The sequence below is a fragment of the Erpetoichthys calabaricus genome, chromosome 1 (assembly GCF_900747795.2).
Source record: "Erpetoichthys calabaricus chromosome 1, fErpCal1.3, whole genome shotgun sequence".
Classification (NCBI taxonomy): Eukaryota; Metazoa; Chordata; class Cladistia; order Polypteriformes; family Polypteridae; genus Erpetoichthys; species Erpetoichthys calabaricus.
In genome coordinates, this window is record NC_041394.2 from 73,227,227 (window position 1) to 73,251,170 (window position 23,944).

At 36.7% G+C, this 23,944-nt stretch overlaps 1 protein-coding gene across 1 annotated transcript in view; it reads right to left on the reverse strand.

Moving 5' to 3' along the window:
- ltbp3 (latent transforming growth factor beta binding protein 3) overlaps positions 1 to 20,948 on the reverse strand; it is a 236,888-nt gene extending 215,940 nt beyond the window's left edge. Inside the window, exon 1 of the mRNA XM_028802072.2 lies at positions 20,017 to 20,948. Coding sequence (XP_028657905.1) covers positions 20,017 to 20,254 — 238 coding nt within the window. The 5' untranslated portion in view covers positions 20,255 to 20,948. The remainder of the gene's footprint in view (positions 1 to 20,016) is intronic.
- Between the last annotated feature and the right edge of the window lie 2,996 nt (positions 20,949 to 23,944).

Genomic DNA, 23,944 nt, shown 5'->3' on the forward strand with positions numbered 1-23,944 from the left:
ACGCAGGGAAGCGAACCCGGGTCTCCTAACTGGCACCTTTCACTACGCCACCATGCCGCCCGCATACAAACTTAAAAGGTTTAAATAAAACAGAAATATATACCTTTATTTTTACTTCCTTAACTTGTGGAGGGTGTATCCTGTAGCAAAGCCCTAAGTTTTTTCATGAAAGCCCCTTTCAGTCAATAAGCCTTAAAAACAGGTGTAAAGCTAAACTTGCAGCACCGCTATTCAATTACACTCGCCTAACGCCTCTCCTAAGGGGACATACTGTGGGATCTAGGCATCAGTCAAAGCACCAATCACAGGCCCGATTAGAAAGCGGGAAGCTGTGATTTGTCGTCTCCCTCCCATGTAACAATCACAGCCCGTGTTACAACACACTATGTATGTATGTATATATGTATATGTGTGTGTTTATGTATGTGTGTATATGTATGTGTATATATATGTATATATATGTGGAAGTGTATATGTATATATATATATATATATATATATATATATATATATATATATATATAAATGTGTATATATGTATATGTAGATATGTGTATATGTAGATATGTGTATATATGTATATGTATATATATGTTTACATAACCTCTTTAACACACTACTTCTCCGCTGCGAAGCGCGGGTATTTTGCTAGTATATATATATATATATATATATGTAGATATGTATATATATATGTGTATATATATATATGTAGATATGTATATATGTGTGTGTATATATGTAGATATGTTTATATATATGTAGATATGTAAATATGTATATGTATATATATGTGTCTGTATGTGTATATATATATATGTGTGTATGTATGTATGTATGTGTGTGTATATATATATATATATATATATATATATATGTATGTGTATGTATGTATGTGTATATGTATATATGTGTGTCTATGTATGTGTGTATATGTATGTGTATATATATGTTGATATGTGTATATGTAGATATGTATATATATGTATATTTGTATATGTATATATATGTTTACATAACCTCTTTAACACACTACTTCTCTGCTGCGAAGCGCGGGTATTTTGCTAGTATATATATATACACTAGCTGAAATACCTTTTTTAAATTGTTTGAGAAATATATAATTAAAAAAAACACAACTTGATAGATTAATTTTTGTTTTGTAGTGTAGTAATAAGATTTTACATGCATCATTTTTGACGACAAAAAAAACGTCAATTAAATTAATATTATTATTAGGTTGATTTAATTCTATTACCACTACAACATTGTTACAATAAGAATAATACAAGATGAAAATATAGTTAACAAAAACAAATATTAAACGACAAACAAATAATACTACGGATTTTTCGTGATAAAACGGTCAGTTGCTTTTACGAAGCACACTAGAAACGTTCGGAGCGTCAACTGGATGATAACATACATACGAGACCGAAAGATTATTGTTACAGTCTGCTTTATATGTAAGATTGTGACTAATTGTTGGAGATGTGTTCATTGAAAGGTGCTTTGTGAAATAAAAACTGTTTATTGTATTTATATTCTTATATTATGGACTGTATTACTGTGTCTGGGGCTCTCAGGTGCCCCCTTGTGCTTACTAAGCATGAATTGGATGATAACATACATACAAGACTGCAAGATTGTTACAGTCTGCTTTATATACAGTATATATATATATATATATATATATACATTACTACATCCATTAAACAGTGTCATCTCCAGACAGAGGAGCAGTTTCAGCGACAGACTGCTGTCACTGTCCTGCTCCACTGACAGACTGAGAAGATCATTCCTCCCCCAAACTATGCGACTCTTCAATTCCACCAGAGGGGGTAAACGTTGAACATTATTCAAGTTATTGTCTGTTTTTTACCTGCATTTTTTATTACTCTTTAATTTAATATTTTTTTGCTGCTGGAGTATGTGAATTTCCCCTTGGGATTAATAAAGTATCTATCTATCTATCTATCTATCTATCTATCTATCTATCTATCTATCTATCTATCTATCTATCTATCTATCTATCTATCTATCTATCTATCTATCTATCTATCTATCTATCTATCTATCTATCTAATATACAGTATAATATAATAAAAGAGAAAATACCCATACCCATGCATGCATATTTATAATCCTGAATGTACATGATCCAACATGTGCAAACCTTTTGCAGGGTCAAATGCCAGTGAGAAGAGTCTTTAATGATGATTTAAAAATGATGGGACAGACCTAAAATAGAAAGGCGAGCCATTAAATTGATGAGGAGCAGCTAAAACAAAAGCCCGATCCCTCCCCTTTACTTTGAGGGCAATTGACTCAGCCACTATAAAGCCCGGGTGTCCCTGGAAGGTGGGGCCTACTTATAAACTGAACGCACCGCAGAATGGAACTCTGACACGAACCGACCAACTTAAGAGAGCCATTTGACAGCTCCCGAAGGCTATAGTTGCTGTACTGAAGTTTTTGTTTTCTGTACCTGTGAGCACCTCTTTTAGTTTAAGTTGTTAAGAGCAATTGAATAGAAGAATTACATTCAATCAAAATCTAATAAACAGTACAGTATTAATCTATCTGTTTGTTCATTTTCTACACGTGCTTGCTCAGACTCAGGGCATCAGAGGGCTCGTCCCTATCCCAAGGGAACTGCACAAGACAAGAATAGCTCTGGACTTGGCACCAGTCTATCATGAGACATGCTTACACTTACATACTGGGACAGTTTAAAGTTACCAGTTAACTTAATATTTGGGATTATGATGAAAACCAATAGAAAATCACAAGAAGGCACTTTGAGTCTCTTATTGCAGAGTTGTAAAATGTAGACTGTAATTTAAAATATTTAATTAGCAAAAGTGAAGTTACGTTATGCCCCGTGCAATTACAGCAACTATAAACTGTGATCTTCCTTCCAAATTATTAGCAGAACTGTGAAAGAAAGCAAGCACATGTTCTCCTTGAGACTAAGCAGCCACCTGCAAAGATTTCCAAGCAATTATTCCATGAGTGACCACATCTAAAGAGTCACATGAAATAAAAAAGTCATTTATTTAAGCTTTTAAAACATAAATAAAAAAGCACAGCACTGCACATCCTCATTGCACATGCTACACTGAGCTTGCTCACAGACCATAACATAAATGAAAATATTTGTTTCTTGGATTATTTATCCAGAGTGACTTTTTATATGTCAGCTTTTATAAGTCAACAAGTACTGTATTACTTAAAAAAACACCATAGCGACTGCTATTGACAGATCATACAGTGTAGTAAGGCTTACTGGTGTCTGGTTTATTATTCAGTTCTGTTACCACACAATAGTTATATGTTTTAAAAATGCTTGCCGTTTAGCATTAATGACTCAATAACAGAAAGTTACTGAAACTCAGTATACAAGTAAAAACCATTGCTGGCATATGGGGACCAAAATCAACACAGATACAACCCTTTTGTATTCACAGGATGTAGACAATTGAAAAGTATTTTTAAAAAAGTAAGTCTATTTCATCTTACTGCTTTTGTTTAGTGCTCTTACAATAAGACATTTTGAGATCATTTATGTTATTCGGACGTACAATTCAAATAAAAATCATTTAATTTGGTAGTTAGCTTTATTTTAGGTGTGTTTCAGTATAAATTATACTAATATAGTCAGGAATTAAGTGTGCACATAATGCACTCAGTAAATGTACTCCATGAGGATTTAGAAAATAGACAAAGCATTACAATTTTGTGCAAAATGTGGTATGTAATGTCAGGACTGAACAAAAACAAAGGCAAAGCTTGGTAAAGCCCAAGGTGGATGAAGCATTTTTATTTTCATTTCAGCTGTGTTTTGTCTTTATAAACCTGCACCACTTACAGATGCATTGGGGTATTTAGAAGTTATTCATGTAATAACAGAGTAGGTTTGCAGTTTGCATGTAGTTCTAATAAGATTTTTCAGATATTCAGCATATTCAAGTATTCAAGTAAGAATTTCAGTATAATCTGTAGATGTGACAATAAAGACACCTGTAGTGGAATTACTCAGAGAGCAGTGATGGACAATGTAGCATATCTTAAAGAAGAATCAATTAAACAGCTTGGCAAGCTTTTGTACAGTCTGTCTAAAGCTATAGGAAAGGAACAGGCTCAGAGTGGAGAAAAGGAGTGATGAGGTCTGAACAAAAAGAAACCACAGGTAAGGAAGCAAACTGGAAAAGTACATCATTTATTCAGAGCTGTTTATTTTTGTACAAGACAAGGAGACATAAGGTGAAGGTTGTAATAGTAACAAATGGATACACATGTTTAAAAATAAAATTTAATTATAATGTGACTGCTCATTTTTGTTATCACTAGTTTTGAAATGAGTAAAAAAATAAAAACAATTATTCACCATTAAGACTTTGGACTTCAAATCCTGACATTGCGGGTTCAAATCCTGCTACTGACACTGTGTGACCCTGAGCAGGTCACTTGACCTGTCTGTGCTTCAATTGGAGAACCAAAACAAGAAATGTAACCAATTGTATCATAAATGATGTAAGATGCATTGGATAAAGGTATGAGCCAAAAATTTGAATTTACTGCATGTTTTCTTTTTTGTAATTAATTTCAAATATACAGGGATCACCTATTCATTTTAATATATATATATGCAGTGTAGTATATAGTATATATATGTAGTATATATATATATGGAGATTCTAATGGGCAGAGAACTGAGTTATGATGTGTTACTTGTAATAATGAAGCAATAGAAACAAAATAAATGCAGTGCATACCTTGATAGATACTGTATGTAAACAATCCAATCACATTCGGTGTTGTAAATGGTCGCCATCCGCTTGCAAACACAGATCGACACGGCGCTCCATATTGGCAATGGTATCCACAATCATTGTAGGGGTGATGGCAAAAATTTACAGTTCAATGTTTCACTGTAATTGTTCCAGTGTACGATGCTTGTTCTTGTATACTATTCCATTCAGTGCTCCACAAAGGAAGAAATCCATAGGTGGATTGCTTTATTATTAAGACAGTAATACATCATTACTCAGGGCTCTGCCCATTGGAATCACCCAATATTATATTGTTACAACTCTATGGGGGTGTGCCAGCCACCCTACCATACACAGACAGACACAAGAGGCACACTTACAAAAGTTAAATCTTTTTATTTGTTCTCTGCACAGCACACAGTGCACAAATCACCACAAATACAGCTCAGTCCTTTCCTTTCTCCTTTTCTTACTCTTCTGCCGCCTCCACTCCTCTCCTCACAAACTCCGTCCTCTGTCTCCCGACTCTGGATCCTTGAATGGAGTTAGTCAGCCCCTTTTATATTTTACCCAGATGTGCTCCAGGTGCTTGTTGATGGTCTTCCTGCAGCACTTCCTGGCGTGGCGGAAGTGCTGCAGTTCTGGGCTTAGCAAATGTCCAGGCGCCCCCTGGCAGTGGCCACAGGCCCCCACAGGGTTCCTGTGGCCCCAACACCCGCCAGGGTGGCTGCCCTCTCGTGTTCCAGGGGAGATACTGTTCCTATCCTGGTCCTTCTGCTCACTGGGCATTCCTGATGGGCATGAGCCCCAGCCATCCGCCACAATATATATATGTGTGTGTGTGGCTCCTAATGACTCAACAGTATGAGAGATCCCCCACATATGATATATCATTTGACTCATCTTGATGTCTTGTTATGCAAAACATCAAGCATTTTGGGGGTCCCTTCTATTTTTCTCCCTCTCGATCTGAAAAACCCTCTGAAATAAAGCATAAACCAATAGGTGTCTTGAGCAAAAATTACCAGAAGGGCTTGAAGTTGTGCATGCTACATCAACAGACCTCAAGAGTTCACAACGTAATAGGATGCAAGGGGGTCAAAATTATTCCTTTTCACAAAATTTCAGAAAAATGGACATCGGTAATATAGACGTGGAGTGACATTTTATACTGTTTCGAGGTTAATGATCATAAATATGATAATATTTTAAATTTTTGATTCTTTATTGGTGGTTCTAATGTTCTAAATGGCACTACAGAAGGCTAAAAAATTTTCAAAAATAAACACATGGGCTATCATTTTAGACGATTTGTCAAAGTCAGTGATTTTGAAAATGAAATTAATTTTGATTTTTTACCCTTTAGTTGGGATTTAGCCCTTTATAGATCTCTAACAGAGGGTGAAAATGACAAATTTCTGTTACAATTGAGAATATTTAGAGATTTAATATTTAAATTGAATCACACATTTCAATATTTTAAATATTTGACACAACTACTCTTGTTTATTATGTACTTTTACCTTATGAAGTAAATCACTCCATTTCTAATGAACACTCTGAATAAGGGAGGCTTACACTAATTCAGACTTTTTTGAAATTATTTTAAAAGCTTTGGTTGCTGCCCAGGTTTGAGATTAAGAACCACTGTGTATACACTTTACAAGACTATAGCAACTCTAGGACTTTTCCTTATCCTTATTTAAGTGCGGTCGGTACAGCAGACCAGTAATTATATTTTATTGTATATTACTGTGATTCCTATTTTAGGAATCAATGTTGACATGTTCCAATATGCTTGACCAACAGTATAGTGCAGCTGCCAAATTCTTTGGTATTTTAAGTGGCATTGGTGGCCACCACATTTACACATGATGAAAATTAGGAAGAATGCTGCACTATCCATTGAATTCTGGTGTTGAAGGTTCAAATAATAATAATATGCATTCAAATTTAGCCCACTGTCAATAAAAAGTGACAAACTGTAGACAGAGCAAAATATTTTGACAACATTAAATATAAGAGAATAAAACAACGACTATGCTATACTTAAGCTATTTTTTATAACAACATCATATCTATTTTTGATATGTTTTGACTTGATTGTTTAGTGTATTGCCAGTTAGTGACAGGAGGCTATAGTCAAGCATAGCAAGATGATGGATTACAACTGCAAAAAACAGAAGTGAATCTGCAGTTACATGAGCTGCTGTGTTTGTGTCAGAAAAGAGTTGTCAGTCTATACTAAGTGCTGATGCCCTCAACACTTTATTTTAAAGTTCATGTAAGTAACTCATATGGCTGCTGACTTAAGTTCTTCCTCTGACTCACTATGTCACATTAAGCAAGTTATATAATATACTTGAGCTCAGATTATAAAAAGAAAAAAGTACATAAGCAATTGTTAATAGTATAAGAAGACTAGGGAACCTAGAGAGATACAAGCTTTGTAATATGTCAACTAATGGTTAAAGGAATTCCATTTTAGATTGTTACATATTTTCAAAATGGAAAACAGTGCAAGTATCCAAAAAGCAAACATCAGTAAGGTATTTTGATGCTTTATCTGGTTAACTCTAACATCAGAGCTATTGTAAATCATATAAGAAGATACTGACCTCCAACTTACCTTCACAGATAATTTTGTAATGATGACAGCCTGGATTTTTTTTTTCTACAGAGTATTAAAAAGCCACATAGAATCGTTAAACGTTCCCTGTCAATTGCTCGGCCCATCAAGCTATGCCAATCACAATCTGTTTTATATTCGATGGTTGATTTTCTTGGATGAGAAAACAGCTTCCTGCAGGGTCAGTGAGGCCAAGTTCTGTCTCTGGTAAACTGTAAATGGCCAGTTACACCACATAGTATGCAAAAGCACTTGGCAGCTAGACTTTCGGTCAAACATATTTGGCTCTGTCATCTATTCTGAAACTAAAGAGCTTTTGTGAAAAGCTGGAATCAAAGTAAAATGTAATAAAATATTCATTTTGGTCTGTTGTCCACATCTATGGCACAGTTTCTTGAGACTGTTTACACTCTGATCTGAATAATATCACTTTTTTAACGCAACATCAAAAGTTCACTACAGCAGGTGATAACATTCACTGTTGTAGTACTGTAAGCCATGTTGTCACTTAAAAAACATTGACACCAGGAAACCCAAAGTAACAAAAAATATAATTTCCACACTCCACTTCCTAAATGGAAATGTTTTATTTTGGAGTTTTGACATGGTTCCCATTGATTTCTTCCTGTTTATCAGTTCTTTCCAGTCACTGTGGACCACTGAAGCTGCACAGTTCTTTAATTCCAGCCAGCTCATAACTTAAATTAAACATGTCACTGTTGCTTTTTTCTACACTTACATTGTCAATCCAGAAACATTTCCTTGATGGGTATTTTTATCTTTTACCCATGCATCTTTCTTCTGAATCTATTTATCTAGAGCAGAGCTGCAGGGCAGGGTCTATCCCAACAAGCATTGGCAGCAAGGCAGGACCAGTCCCAGAACAGGGCACCAGTCCATTTCAGAGCAAACACACACACACACACTCATGCCACTTAGGGACAGCAATTCACCCAACCAGTATGTCTTTGAACTGCAGGAGGAAACTGGAGCTCCCAGAGGAAACCCACACAGACACAGGGACAACATAAACCCCGGTATCCTAACTGCGAGGAAGCAGCATTGCCACTGAGCCACTGTGCCGCCCATGTTTGTCATTATTCTTTTACATATATATTTTAAAGAAACTTCCTGATGATCTTAATTCACATGTGAATATGACAGCAAATTAAGGCAGAATGTTATTAGTGCCTGAACCACTGTCACCTCATAGTATTATAATGGTTGTGCACAAGAGTGTGTCCTGTGATACGCTAAAGCATGATCAAAAGTTACTTCTTTTTTTGCAACCATAACTCCCTAATTGACAATAGTTTTAGATTTATGCAAAATGCAAGTGTAGAAAAAAACTGATAAATATTTACAAACAGGTACAGTGTCTATAAGAAAAGAAGTCAATACACCCAATTCCATAATCTGCTCTAACCAAACAGCAACCAGTACAAGTAAATTATCAGAAAATACAGCAAATACCAGTGACATTTATAGACAACATAACAACACAGTATTAATAAACAAATGGACAGCTTGATTTGCAGGAGGAAAAAAAGTTGAGCTTCTAAGAGAAATCCCAGCAAAGTTAAAGATGCATAAACCAAAAAATCAAAGTAAGCTTACAACATATAGCACAAGGACAATACCTTCTGAACACTATAATTCAAGAACATTTGAAGACTAGCTCTACCCCAAGCCTGAAATGAACCTGGATAGGTTCTTGCTTATCATCTACTACTGCCAACATAGGCACTAAGCCTCCACACCCCTCAACCAGATATGTGGGTTAGAAAATGGATGGATTGCTTTATGTCAAAAAAAAGACTACTTACTATTTCTAACATTCTGTTATCTTCTGGACTTCTAGGGACTGTTCTAACTCTAAGAACCGTAGGTAGGTCTTGTTTTGTTCCTTACTGTCTCTGCTTTATCGTCAAGACTTAGAACTAAGTGTAATACTAAACTTCTAATTTAGAATTACTTCTTTGTTGCCTGTTATCCTTGTGCTTTCATATCATTCACTCTAGTTTATTAAATGATATGTGATGTATGTTAAATAAGTTATGTTATTCTCCTAATAAAGAATTAGAATGCATAAAAACATTCTACCAAAAGAACAAGTGTATCCTATGCCATGGTGTATCTGTTTCAACAGAATTAAAAAAAAGGAACTAGAAATAAAGAGCTCAGGTAAAGGTATGGATTAAAACTTGACAATGCATGCCAGTATCCACAAGTCTATATAGAATGAAGTCCGGATATTCCTACATTCTGTTTCCCTAAACAATCCAGTACATTGGAGTAACCAGCTGATGCAATTCAAAAATTGCTTTGCTTGCAACAATCTACTATTAAAATACTTAATTTTTGAATTAAATAGAGAATCAAGTACTTGAGGACAATAGTGAAAATTAAGGAGAAGTGGATTTAAGGAAAATAATAAGAGGGAGAAAAAACAGCTAGGAGTAAAGGTAAAAGAAGGCAAAATAATAAATACTTAGAGCTTTTCTAGGTTAAACTAGGCAGTTAAAGCCCACTCTATCGAAGTGCCTATCCAACTCAGTATCTCCGAAGCACTCCTTGTAACACCTGCAACTTACACTGTCCTAAACTGGACAATCTCATTCTTGCCAGATATGTTTTTGGCTAGACTCACAATTATGTATCAGTAGAAGGCTTTAGAATTTTTAATGGAGGGGACCAGAAGGTGAGACTTCATTTTTTTATTTATTTTAATTAAAAGTAAATAACAACCCATGCAATCAAATAAAGCTTAACAAACCAAAGTTCAACTCTCACCTAAAAGACTTTATGTTTAACCAAGCCAAGGTTTGTTACCAGAATTTCTATCCTATCTTTTATTGAAGTGAAAATGACAAGCAAAAATCATAGTTGAAAAGTTGCTACCAATGATAAGTACCCTAAAGTTAAACTAATGAAGCACACTCTAAGGCTTTAATCCAGTTTCAGATGAGGAAGTGCATTATGCCGACCTACCACACACAATGATTTTAGGTAACAAAACCATAGTAACAATAAACTAAATGGTCCACGAAATGGCGGCACCCATAAAAAAAAAGAATAGTTTCACAGTAAAATGTAAAATATTTTTAAATTCCAATATATTTTAACCTAACAAAATTAAATTCTACATGCATCTAAACCCCCTAAAGGAGTTACTTAAACCCAAAAAACATGCAGGAGAAGGTCAGAATTAAAAATATGTTCCTTTTCATAACACTTGCCTCACAACTATAAACTCATAGGAGCAATGACTTAAATAAACTGTCAAACCTCAGTAAAGGATCACTTTCAGGGTAACTCCTTAAATACTTCTGAGGTAAGAAATATCCTTTAGGTTATCCTCTTACAACCCTCAATAATAGCCCTAGGTGTCTTAGGCATCTCCCTGTTAGCCTGTGCTCCCAAATATATACAGTAGAACACACCCTGTAAAGGACCCACTTGCTGTCTGTTAACACTCTGAGGACTTCTATTGAATTATTTGTCATCCCTCTATTGCCATTTGATCAGAAGCTCCCACTTCATTCTGCAGTCTTGGTGCAGACCAGGTACCCATCAACAGGGATATTTACTTTCAACATATACATTTTACATTATGCCACACATATGACATGATATACTATAAATGGCAAACAAGAATGGCATCGCTAAAAAATAAAAAAGACAGAAGAAAAACTATTCAGAATCAAAAGTACTTGAGCCTCCCATGGGAATCAGGCAGCATTACAGTTGTCTGGGTTGAAAGAAATGATAGAGGGATGACGGCATAAGATTGCATTTATATGCCTTTATCACAATTCTTTATTTCAAAACATCTCTAAAACTTCTCTTTCATTCATTAAAACATCTGGGGTGGAGCGAGCCAACAGGGTACAAAGTTCTAGGACTTGCCAGAGAACAGTGGAGTGTTCAACATACCCCTACAAGTATGTCAGGCAAAGAATGTGTTTTGTACAGAGGAATAATGTGTGCGTTCGGGTGTGCAAGAATTTGTAAACTGAGAGAGCCTTTATCAGTGATATTGTCCACATTTCAAATTCCTGATGTGCAAGTATTCAAAAATAAAACCCATAATTTGATTGCTGTGACCTTCTAAAAACTACAAAAAATATATATTTTAGACATAAAAATAGTCATAAAATAATAAAAAATAATAAATATGTTAAACAGCACCATATTAAGATTTAAAAGTAAACCTAATTTACGGTTATTTCACTTTGAAACCAGAACTTAAGTCTAGTAAGATTAAAAATTCAAGACCTCACTTTAGAAATGTGTATTTCTGTGTGTATTTTCATCAGAAGTCATTGTTGCCTCTATAAATTAGTTAGATTCCTCTTGGCATCTTGCTACTTTAAAGCAATGAGAGTGAAAAATAATTCACAAACATTAAAAGCTAAAATTAATACTATTAGATATTCCATGTGGGCGGCATGGTTGCACGGTGGTAATGCTGTTGCCTTGCAGTAAGGAGAAAAAGGAATTTCACATTCCAGGTACTCCCTACTTGGAGTTTAGCATAGTTCTCCGTGTCTGCGTGGGTTTCCTGCGGGTACTCCGGTTTTCTCCCACAGTCCAAAGATATGCAAGTTAGGTGGATTGGCAATGCCAAATTGGCCCTGATGTGTGCATGTATGTTCACCCTGTGATAGACTTACATCCTGTCCAGCATTTGTTTCTGCCTGGTTTACCTGTGCTAGCTGGGATAAGTTCCAGCACCCACCATTCCAGCATTCACTGGAAGGCACTAAACAAACCTTTGACTGACAATTGGACAGTCACTCATACTTAGACAATTTAGTGGCAACATGTGAAGATGTTCAACTTGTATCAGCACAGTTGACATAGCTGCTATCTCACAGAGGTCTGGGGTTCAGTGCCACCTTCTTCACTGTGAGGTTTACATATTCTACAAATGTTTGTGTGGGTTTTATTGTGGGTATTTAGTTTTTCTCCCACATATCAATGATGTGTGTGTTACACTGAATGGCAATTATAAACTGCTCAAGGATGGGTTTGTGTGAAAATGTGGGTGAGAGCCTGCAATGGACCAAAGTACTGCCCTGGATCAATTCTTGACATGCACATGGAATTGCTGGGATAGACTCTGGCTTAACATGACTTTGTTTTAGCATAAGCAGCTTAGTATAATAAATATGTGTTAGATTGATTAGTGCTCTAAATTAGTGGCCTGGGATGAGTGAGAGTAAAATTGTGGGTAAGTGTACCCAGCATCTCAGCATCTAATGCTTCTGAAACATGCTTTGGCACAATAAGCATGTATTGTAATAAGTAGTTTAGCATAATGAATGAATGACCCAATAAACGAAATTGTGTAAGATGTTTGGAAAGCATTGACAAGTGCCCAGGTCAATCTGGAGAGGATGTATAATTTCCACACAGTTAGATTTAGGGTCACAAATCTAGTACTGCAAAGCCACTGTCTAGTGAACCTTCATTCCACTCTTGTGAAGACAACAGCTGTAAAACATATCCACTCTTGACTAGAATCTCTATGTGTCCTAATAATGTGAAACGATGATAGAAATTTACAGACAGACCACTCTTATTTGATCCATAATATATAATAGGTATCAACAAATAGATCACTAAACTATGCTCTGGTTATTTGACTATGAACTTCACAAAGAAGGTTTTTTGGATGAAAGCCTAAGTCTTTTCTTTCTAAGAACAGGTGGAGCAGAATGTTAGGGTATTTCACACATTTATTTCTAAAAAGAAATGATTTGAATGTTCTCATTCTTCACATTAAAAATAAAAAAATGTTTTCAGATTAGACATTGGTCTCTAATAATACAAGGCTTTACAATTAATACTGAATGAAATGTCCCAAAACATAAAGTATGTGTAGTAAAAGCAGTTGGCATGTTTATTGGCAAAGTGAAGTAAATCATTTTTGAACTAATCATCAAAATGACTTGATGTTCTTTCAGAACCCCTTGGGCATCCTCAAGAGAAATTTTATATCCTTGTTATCTCAGGTAACTGAATATGGTATTCACATTCTGACTTTTACAGCAGGACATAGAAAATGAAAGGAATGTACTGTAAATGATGGAAATTCTGTCTGATTCTTAACTCATTAGACATGCCTTGGGAACAAGGTTTGAACCAGCTCTGGACAGAACCCCTGTCTATTCACATGAGGACAACTGACCTAATACTAACATCTTTGGAATATGTGAAGTAAACTAGATAATCTATAGAAAAAAGATAATGAGTCCAATCAAAAAAAAATTGGAATAACATTACTGTCAATTGATCAATTTTCTAATCTTCAGTGTTGTAAGGAACCATAACCTAGGCTGACAGTCCTGGCTACAAGGTAGGAAACTGACCTTAGACGGGGTGCCAACCCTTCTCAGTTTTCATTTACACATAGGTACACATACCCTCCCTCATACCATGTTAACTTGGAGTCGCCAATTAACTTAACTTGCACATCATTGGGATGTTGCAGAAAAACCCAGTCACATATGTGGAGAACATGCAAACTCCACACAGGAAGTCTCCAGGGCTCTGGAATGGTGAGGCAGTAGTGCAAACCAACCACTGTGCCATCCAGAAAACAACTACTTGAGCAGCATTTTATATTGTACAGCTCTATGTTTCAAAATTGTATACAGAGAATTGTTCTTTGAAAGGATGAAAGAAACACAATAAGGAAAATGTGACTAGGTATACTAAATATATACCGATGAGCCAAAATATTTTAACCACTCTCATATGAAGGAAATGGTGTTGGCTATCATGCAACAACTGCACAAGTCAAGGTCATGGATGTATTACTTAGTAAGCTTACATTAGGTAGTTGTGGTCAAGCTTTTGAATGTAGAAGATACAGGCAGGTATAAAGACATTTCTTTAATAGCAAGGTGCTCATAGTCAATTGTGCTAAGTACTTACTAACAGTGGTCTGAGGTGGAGTAAAGCCAAAAACCATGAACAATTTGTAGGGCAGCCAAGACTCAACAATGTGAGAGCCAAAATAATCTACACAACTCGCAGATAATTATAATGATGGTAATAGAAGTAATGTGTCATGAAACTCAGTGCATCAAACAATTCTGTGTTATGGGGCTGCGTAGCCACAGACCAGTCAGAGTGCTTATGACAACCCTCGTCCTCCGTCATAAGCAGTTTCAAAGGCCACGTGAGTATCAAAACTGGATATTGGATCAATTGAAGACATTTACCTACTCCAATAAATCCTTTTTTGCACAGTGTTTTCATTGCTCTTTAATTAATATTGTTTTTATCAGTATACTGCTGCTGGAGTATGTGAATTTCCCCTTGGGGATTAATAAAGTATCTATCTATCTATCTATCTATCTATCTATCTATCTATCTATCTATCTATCTATCTATCTATCTATCTATCTATCTATCTATCTATCTATCTATCTATCTATCTATCTATCTATCTATCTATCTAAGGAACAGATAGCCACGATACTACAGTCAGACACGCAAGCCTCAGGGAGAGTTTTCCCAGCTTTAATCAGGTGTGAATTACAGAAAATGATGTGAGTATGACACACTCGAGTCTTTCCCTCAATTCCCGTGGAATGGAGGAGGAAAACTGACATCACTTTCATCAAGCGCCAAGAAGTCTTATCCCTTCCAGTCCTCCTGCTGCTTAAGAAGCCCACCAACTGGAAGTTGGAATTCTTTTTGAAAATGCTGCTACTGAAGGGAACAGATCCTCCTGCAGGGAAGCATTTTTTGTCTACAAAGTACTCTTTACATGTTGGACCATCAATTGAAAATCAACTCTTGATTTTGTGCTATTATTTTTGCAGGAACCAACCTTTAATCAAGTGGGACATCTACTCTGGAACCCCAACCTTTTAACAATCTCAGATCTCTGTTCTTACTCTGTATATACTTCTTGCTATATATACTGTATATATAGCTTCTTCATCTTCTCCTTCCTTCAAATATCCACTCCTTTCCATGCAAGCATTATTGTTCTCCCCTCTTGGCCCTGACTTGGAAGTGCATCCAGTGCCAGAATATTGCATGCGGGTAGCAGTTCCAGATCAGGTAGAACTGCTACAAAGTAATGGAGTCCTCTCCTGGTAGTGACTTCTGGTGGCACCCAAGGAACTTAACAGGACTGCCCTCCTGGACCAGAGGTGCCAAACAGCCCTGTTGGCATCCAAAACACAGCTAGCCAGAGAGAGCTGTCACCTAGTGTATAGGGGATAAAAAGCTGTCTTTGGGAGAAAGCCTGACCATCTGCTGTTTCTGCCTCCCAGTTGCTAATCTAGGTGAGAACACCCATCCATCCCTGGTGTTGAGCCTCCTTTGATATGGCTACCTGACCAGGAAAGGGGCATTATGCAACCTGGATGGAATGCCCATCCATCAATTATTTTGTCCTTCCATAAAAATCTCCCAGCTGTGAGAAAGAATATTGAAACCCTTCCATTGGACATACTTCAATTCCTTATTCTCATGGCTGGGTATGGGAAGATCTGTCATCTCAGCCAGGATGCAACCCCATCCATGACATCCAGGTATCTATAGTCTGTCATCGGGTGTAAGGCAGGAACAAGTCCTGGATAGGCTATCAGTCACACACACACACAAAGGACAAATTAGCAAAGTCAATTCACCTATCCATGGATTTTCTACACAAGCCCAAACCTTCTTAATAAAGTATTCAATAAAAATAAAAACTGGAAATGTCCTCCATGCTTTTAATAAATGAGGATAACAATTTGTTGGTTACTAAACTATTCTGTGTTAGGAAAAAACCTTTTGTTTTTAGTATATTTATAACAATTATTCAATAATCTCACCTCAATTTCCCCTTAACCACATTTAAAATCTTTAAAACTTTACATGTATATTCAGTCCATTTTTATGTTGGTCTTTTTAATGGCTTAGTAGGGCACATAATGTACTTATACACAAAGTGAACACTCACTGAAACTGGTGTGAGACATTATCTAAAATTTCTTCTCTATTTTATTCCAAGATAAATATCCTACGTAATGTTCTGGCATAGTTTGCTCCTGAATTGCCTGTCTACAAGGGTGTAGTTTTGTTTGGATAAATCTTTTTCTTGTGGGTTTTCCTGTTTCTCTGAAATTCTTTCTTTTATGATGTTACAACGTGTTTCCTTTGTCTGTGTCAGTAAAATGCCCAGCATTTTACAATGTATTCCATTTGACTGGTATACAAAGAAATAATAAGACTTTACTGTCTTTCACTTGTTATTTCTATTGTAATCGTAATAGTATATCCTATTTTGGGCTGTCCTTTATAGGAACACATAAAGTATTTTTGTAGATTAATTCAAAGTCATGCCTAAAGCAAAATTTGCACATTGACAACTAATGTATAACATGGCTACCCAGCTAAAAGGTAATAATTCTATTTGTTTTTTAGAACAATTGAAGCTAACTTAGTACAGGCCAAAAAAGATGAAGACTTTTTTGCAGGACAAGATAAGATAAGATGTGTGGTGATGTGGTGGTAGAGTTGCTGCCACACAACAAGGAGTCTGAGGTGCACCTCCCGGGTTCTCTCTGCATGGAGCTGTGTCTGTATGGGTTTTCTTCCAGTTGCTCTTCTTGATGCTAAATTGCCCTGTAATGGTTTCCTGTCCAAGGATTTTTCCTGCATTACGACTTATTTTTGTTGGGATACACTCCAGGCTTCCCCGGAACACTACTCAGGACACAGTGTGTTTAGAAGATAGAAGGATGGATAATCCATCCATCCATTCATCCATCCATTTTCCAACCCGCTGAATCCGAACACAGGGTCACGGGGGTCTGCTGGAGCCAATCCCAGCCAACACAGGGCACAAGGCAGGAACCAATCCTGGGCAGGGTGTCAACCCACCGCAGGACACACACAAACACACCCACTCACCAAGCACACACTAGGGCCAATTTAGAATCACCAATCCACCTAACCTGCATGTCTTTGGACTGTGGGAGGAAACCGGAGCACCCGGAGGAAACCCACGCAGACACGGGGAGAACATGCAAACTCCATGCAGGGAGGACCCGAGAAGCGAACCTGGGTCTCCTAACTGCGAGGCAGCAGTGCTACCACTGCGCCACTGTGCCGCCCAGGATGGATAATTCAATACAAAATAGGGTGACATGGCTACTGTTGGTATTGTTTCAGTGTTTGTGTCAGATTTGTTTACATAGTCTTGGGATGAATTTTCAAATTAAGCCAATTCAAGGTCAAGGAGGATCTGGCTGCACTGCACAAGACAGGAACCAACACCAGTTCATAATAGATCCTATTTACACACACACATTCAAATGCACATTCTGACAACTTAGGGTTGCCAATTCACCCAACATGCACATCTGTTGGGATGTAAGAGGAAGACTAAAGCACCCAGGCATACATAGAGAGAACACTCCACACATAAAGCAGCTGGACCCATACTTTAAACCCTGGATCTGTATGGCAACACTGCAAAGCACAATGTCAATATAATATTATATAATATAATATAATATAATATAATATAATATAATATAATATAATATAATATACTGCGGTGGGCTGGCGCCCTGCCCGGGGTTTGTTTCCTGCTTTGTGCCCTGTGTTGGCTGGGATTGGCTCCAGCAGACCCCCGTGACCCTGTAGTTGGGATAAAGCGGGTTGGATACTGGATGGATGGATAATATAATATAATATAATATTCAGCTTTGTGGCATCACTGCATTTAAGACCCTAATTTTATTTAGTAAAGTTTTTTGAGCCTCTATACTCTTCCAAAGCTTCTGTGCAGTACGGGGTTAAATGGAAATTATGCTTTATCCTTCATTTTTATTTCTTTTAAAAATTGATTAACTAATTACAGGTATTCATAGCAGTGAAAGCTTTCTAGGAACTAAGTGCATGTTCATACAAATCCAATATTTCATCAGAAGCTAGTAAAAACTAATGAGTAACATCCGATTCAATGTTGGCAATTGAACTTTCAACAAGTATGTTACTAGATGATGGATTTTCTGATGAATAAGGAACTGACACCACAGAAGAGACTCACTCATAGTGTCAAATAAGACTTGGATATGATATTTTGCAGCTGAAAGGGAAATGTGGGCAAAAAGAAACAAGCACCAAAGTCAATACGCCAGCACAACCTCAGGCCTGAATAAGAGCCTTGACATCCTCATCCAGAGTAATTGACTCTGATGTTAATACTTGTGCTTCAACAGGTTATAACAGACAACAGTAACTATGCAGACAGCCTGATACACTGCCTAAATGTAAATATACTGAATACACATTGCATTTTGCAATGGTATAAGCATTACATTAGCCCACACTGCCTTCAGGAGAAACAAAACATACAAACAAAATTCCTATATGACATTATTACAAGCTGACAACATAGTTGATAGATTTTGCACACAATTGTAATATTTTAGCCTAGTTATATTCTGGCAACATGTCTTCAAAGTCAAGAACAAACAGAGTAATCAGGTGTGATGGAGCCCATACCACCAATACACATGTGTATCAACTGTACTGTCAGTTGACACTTCCTGTCATGCCGTCTTATGACAGTAATAAAGACTACATCCTCACAGTTCAGCCTCGTCTGAGTTTGAATTCTCCCACCCCGGTTGTTGTGTGCAGGTTACATGTTTCCATCAGTCTGCAAGGATTGTTCTCCAGGTGTTCTGGTTTTTCTCCCAAATCTAAAATTCATACAGAGTGGTTTACTTGGCTACTTTTAATTGACAAAATCCTATAATAACCTGGCTGACAGTATTGGATTAGTTCTTGGTTTGCAGCTGCTGTTGCCCAAATAGACTTGGGCTCTTGATAAGCCTTTATATTATATAACATGTTATAGTGTTGTATCTCGAAAATGTAAGAGTTTAAATGTATTTATTTATGTAAATTACGTTATTCTCACTGTTAATAAAGGTCTTCTTTAATTTCACTTATAAGAATTTCTTCAGATTCTGCTTTGCTAATGCTTTAATAAACAGCCACATTTTTTTCATGTGCATTCTTTATTTCACTAACAATTACATTTTTGCAATATCTTGGTTTAGATTTGGAATGTGTGAAATGTCTGTGAAGTGTAACTTTTTTACATTAAACGCTCTTCAATAAATGCCTGCACCTGCATTTCCAGTAGCACTTTATACAAGGAAAATACACCCAAGTTGGGGTAGTGCTAGAGGTCTAGAATGAGACGCCAAACTTGCAAATTTAACCTGATACATTAAAGCTAAATTAAGTCTAAAAGACAAGACAAATTAAAGGGGGGCTGTTATGCAGGGGTAAGCCTAATTGCCAGGCTTTTACTTTAATTACAGTAAAGGAGGCTGTCCTTACAGTCCCTGAACTTTACCGAGCATGTTTTCTTAAGTTGTTGCCCATAATAATGTAGGAGTTACAAAACCAGAATCTTTTTTGTCATGCTTTTGGCATGAACTGCCATTTCCAAACAAAATTACAGTATGATGACAGTTACTTACAGTTACTTTAAAAAGAACAAACAGTCACAAAAGGCAAAAATGAAATTGTAATTCGATCCCAAAGAAAAAAGAAAAATAATTCCAAACTCACCCACTCTGAATCCCGGTCCAGTTAGTGTATCTCCAGAATGTCCATTCTCCCCAATCAGGGTGGTGTTATTGCCTTGCTCACAAGTGTCCCGGCACTGGCCTTTCAGGCATGTCCTCTTACAAATCAGTGGACCAAATACCACCTTAAACCTTTCCCTGGTGACTGAACGTTCTGCTGCCAAGGTAAGTTTCTGGATGAAAATCCAGAGAAGAACAAGATGAACAGTCATATAGACCATGATAGCATCCTACCTGATAGCAAGCGAGTATGGACCTTGACAGGATGTTTAGAATTCTTGAAAAATGGAAAGCAAAACTGTAAAACTGAATCCAGAGCTGAGCAAAAAAAAAAAAAATAATAATAAAAAAAAAATACAACAGCAATGATCAAGAAAGCCACAACTTTAAAAATAATAAGCACATCAACGTATAGTACATGAAGACTGAAAAATTGAAAAAATCCAAACTGAAAATACTCTTCTTTTTTGGGAACTACTCCAAGTAAAAAGTTACAGAATTCTGGAAAAAAACACTTTGAAAAAATGAAAAGATACTTTGCTTTAAAACAAACAAAAAAATATAATCCCTCCAGCTGTTGACGACATAGCAGCTTGAGCTGTTTATTTTAGAGAGAGGGGGGTGAAATTATAAATATGAGAGGAATGCAAAAAGCTGGAAACAAACTTTGGCAAACTTTTACACTGTCAATTAAACTTGTTTGACACAACCTCAGACTACAGAAACACACTGAGAGGGATCCTACATAAGTAGCAAAAATGTTTAGGGCTGCTGTATCCCTCCCTCCCTCTCTCTCTCTCTCTCTCTCTCTCTCTCTCTCTCTCTCTCTCTCTCTCTCTCTCTCTCTCTCTCTCTCTCCTTTCCCAGCGTAGGCTGCCGTTTGCCTGGTGTGTGAACAGCTCAATGACTTGGAGTTTGAAAAAGAGGGAAGGAGCAAGGGAGAGAGAGAGGGATAGTGTGTGGGCGAGGAGGGGACAGCAGAGGAAGGAGGGCAGAGCAACGAAGAATACATTTCAGCCAATCAGACAGCAGGGGCTGGAATCCTGGCCACTAGCCAGCCAGAGTCACTCCTCTGAAGAGAGACTAAAGTAGCTCTCTGTTGTTGGGCTGAGACTGTGCCGCAGAGGCAGCGTAATGACACAGCTGCACATGTCATTCTCTCTCGGCCCTTCTCCTTCTCTGCCTCTGCACGCAATAATCTTTCTCCTTCTCCCTTCTCTGTAATTAAAACTGATTTCCCTCGCTGAACTATGTATGAATACTGGCAAAACAACTTTCTGTCAAAGCATCATCCTAATGGCACAGAATCCTGGCATGCTGATGTTTCCAATATGAACAGGAGTGGTATGCTGATGGCACCTTTGTGATGAACAACTGGCAGCAGAGCAATGTTAGACTTCTGTCTCATCAGTCACAGTCAATATGTCTTCATATTTTGGATGTAATGTCTTCAAAGTCAAAACAGTGTTGCCATCTGATTTTGGTAAACACAGAGAGGGATAGGGTTCCATTAATTGAAGTTGTGTCCAGACTGGCTAGTACTCATCATGCTTCAGCCATGGTGTGCTCCCTTAGTTAAGATCTTTTTTCATTTATTTTATCCTTTTTTATTTCTTATGTATTATTTTTATGCATTTTCATTAGTTATTTTTAGTTAATATTGTCCTCTTTCTTTATTACTTAGCTTCTATGTATTTTTTATTGTGCTCTCATGTTCCTCGTGCCTTGTAGATGGAAACCCAATAGGTAGACTACATTGACATCACTGCTGAAGGAGAACCCTCAGCCTATGTAAATGACGCTGGGGAGCATATCCTTAATTAGTTCATTGATTGTTATTTGAAGATTTCATTTTTGTAAGTATCGTTTTTCTATTTGCCCTTGTCCTGCCTCAGGTTTACAACTTCTTCTCAACAGGAAAACCTTTTTCCTTTTCCTGCTTTTTAGCTATTTTTGCTGTTTTGATTACTTTCAAATTAAATCCTTTTTAAGTAAAGACTGCATTCAAAACCCAAATGTTTTTACATTTTTCCTTTACCTTGAGAGGCATTTCAATATACAGTATATTGGGAGTTTTAAAGTAATTTGAACTTTAAAAGCTTGTTGCCCATTTTAAGACCATGGAGTAGAGTTTGGGCTTAGACTGGCTGGGGTAAGGCCTATTTCTAGGCACCCTAGGTAAATCGCTAGTCTGCTTTATGGATATTTTGCAAAGCCCTTTTTCTATTTGGAGTTCACCCATCCATAACAGCGCTGGTGCAGTGATCAGGAATTGATTCTTTCAGTTCTCTGGATTAAACTGAAACCATGAATTCTGTTTTTTTTAATATATTCCATGTACCAGAGGAGGTGTGGAAGTGGAGAAGGTTAGTGACTCTTGGGAATGACACATGAGTACTGATGGTCCTTCCATACTCTTGACTTGTATTGCCTTTAACTTTGTCTCAGTAAGTTACTTTCCTGAAACTGTTACCCATAATCCTTGTCTTGGGGCATCCAGTAAATTTAGTCTTGATACAAACCTTAAATTAATTGATAACCAAAAAATAAGGTGTATAATTAGACCAAGGGATAAAACCAGACCCTCCACCAGGGGCATCTGTAATAGAAAATTACTACAAATTAAAACAAAAAGTATATCACCAATTCAGAAAGAAGCATACAGTTTTAAATGCTGCTTATTGAACATTCGCTCTCTTGGCACTAAAGCTGTTTTGGTAAATGATATTATATTAAGTACAAAATCTGATCTGTGTCTTCTCACCAAAACCTGGCTTAGTAAATGTGACACTGTCCCCCTAGCTGAGGCGTCACCAGATGGCTACTCGTTCCTTCATAAGTCTAGAGATTCAGGTCGAGGAGGGGGCCTTGGAATAATTCATTGTAACAAAATGCAAATCACTTCTAAAAATTTAGGCAACTTTACATCCTTTGAAGCATTCATTTTAAATATTAAAACAGATTCCAACACAATTATAGTGCTAGTCTATAGACCACCAGGGCCATATTCATTGTTCATGTCTGAATTTAGCAACCTTTTATCTGACTTGGCTATAAATTATGATCAGGTAGTACTGATGGGGGATTTTAATGTACACATTGATGTGGAAACTGACACTTTTAGCAAATGTTTTACTTATTTGTTAAATTCAGTAGGATTTTGTCAGATTGTCAAAGGTCCAACTCATAATCATACCCACACATTAGATTTAATTATAACTTACAAAGGTGAAATTCAAAATTTAATTATTACTCCATTAAATGAAGTTATTTCCAATCACTACTTAATTACATTTGATTTAGTCCTGCCCTTGCCAACACACTCCCAGATTAAAACAAAGACAGTGCGACATCTAGATTGTAATTCTGCTTCAAAATTTATAGATACTTTGAGTAAGTCGAGTGTAATTGTGGAAAACCATTTAGATCAGTTAACATCAAATGTAAACACGGAAAACAATTTAGATCAGCTAACATCACATTATAATGTGACCTTGAGAGATGCTCTGGACACAGTGGCTCCCCTTAAAACAAAAGTGATCAAAGCACATAGAAACTCTCCCTGGTTTAATGAAAACACTCGAGCTCTTAAATTAGAGTGTCAAAAACTGGAGCGCAGATGGAGAACAACAAAGCTACATGTCTTTCAAATTGCATGGACAGAGGGTGTTAATAAATATAAAAAAGCCCTCTTTAAAGCTCGGTCAGAATATTATTCTACATTAATAGATAGCAATAATAAAAATCCTCAGGTACTGTTTAGAACAGTGGCTAAATTAACAAATGGAAATTCAGATCAAGAGTGCAAAATACCAACAGACATTAGCAGTACAGACTTTATGAACTTCTTCAATGAGAAAATTAAAAATATAAGATCCCAGATCTCTGCATCACAGTACAAACCAAATACT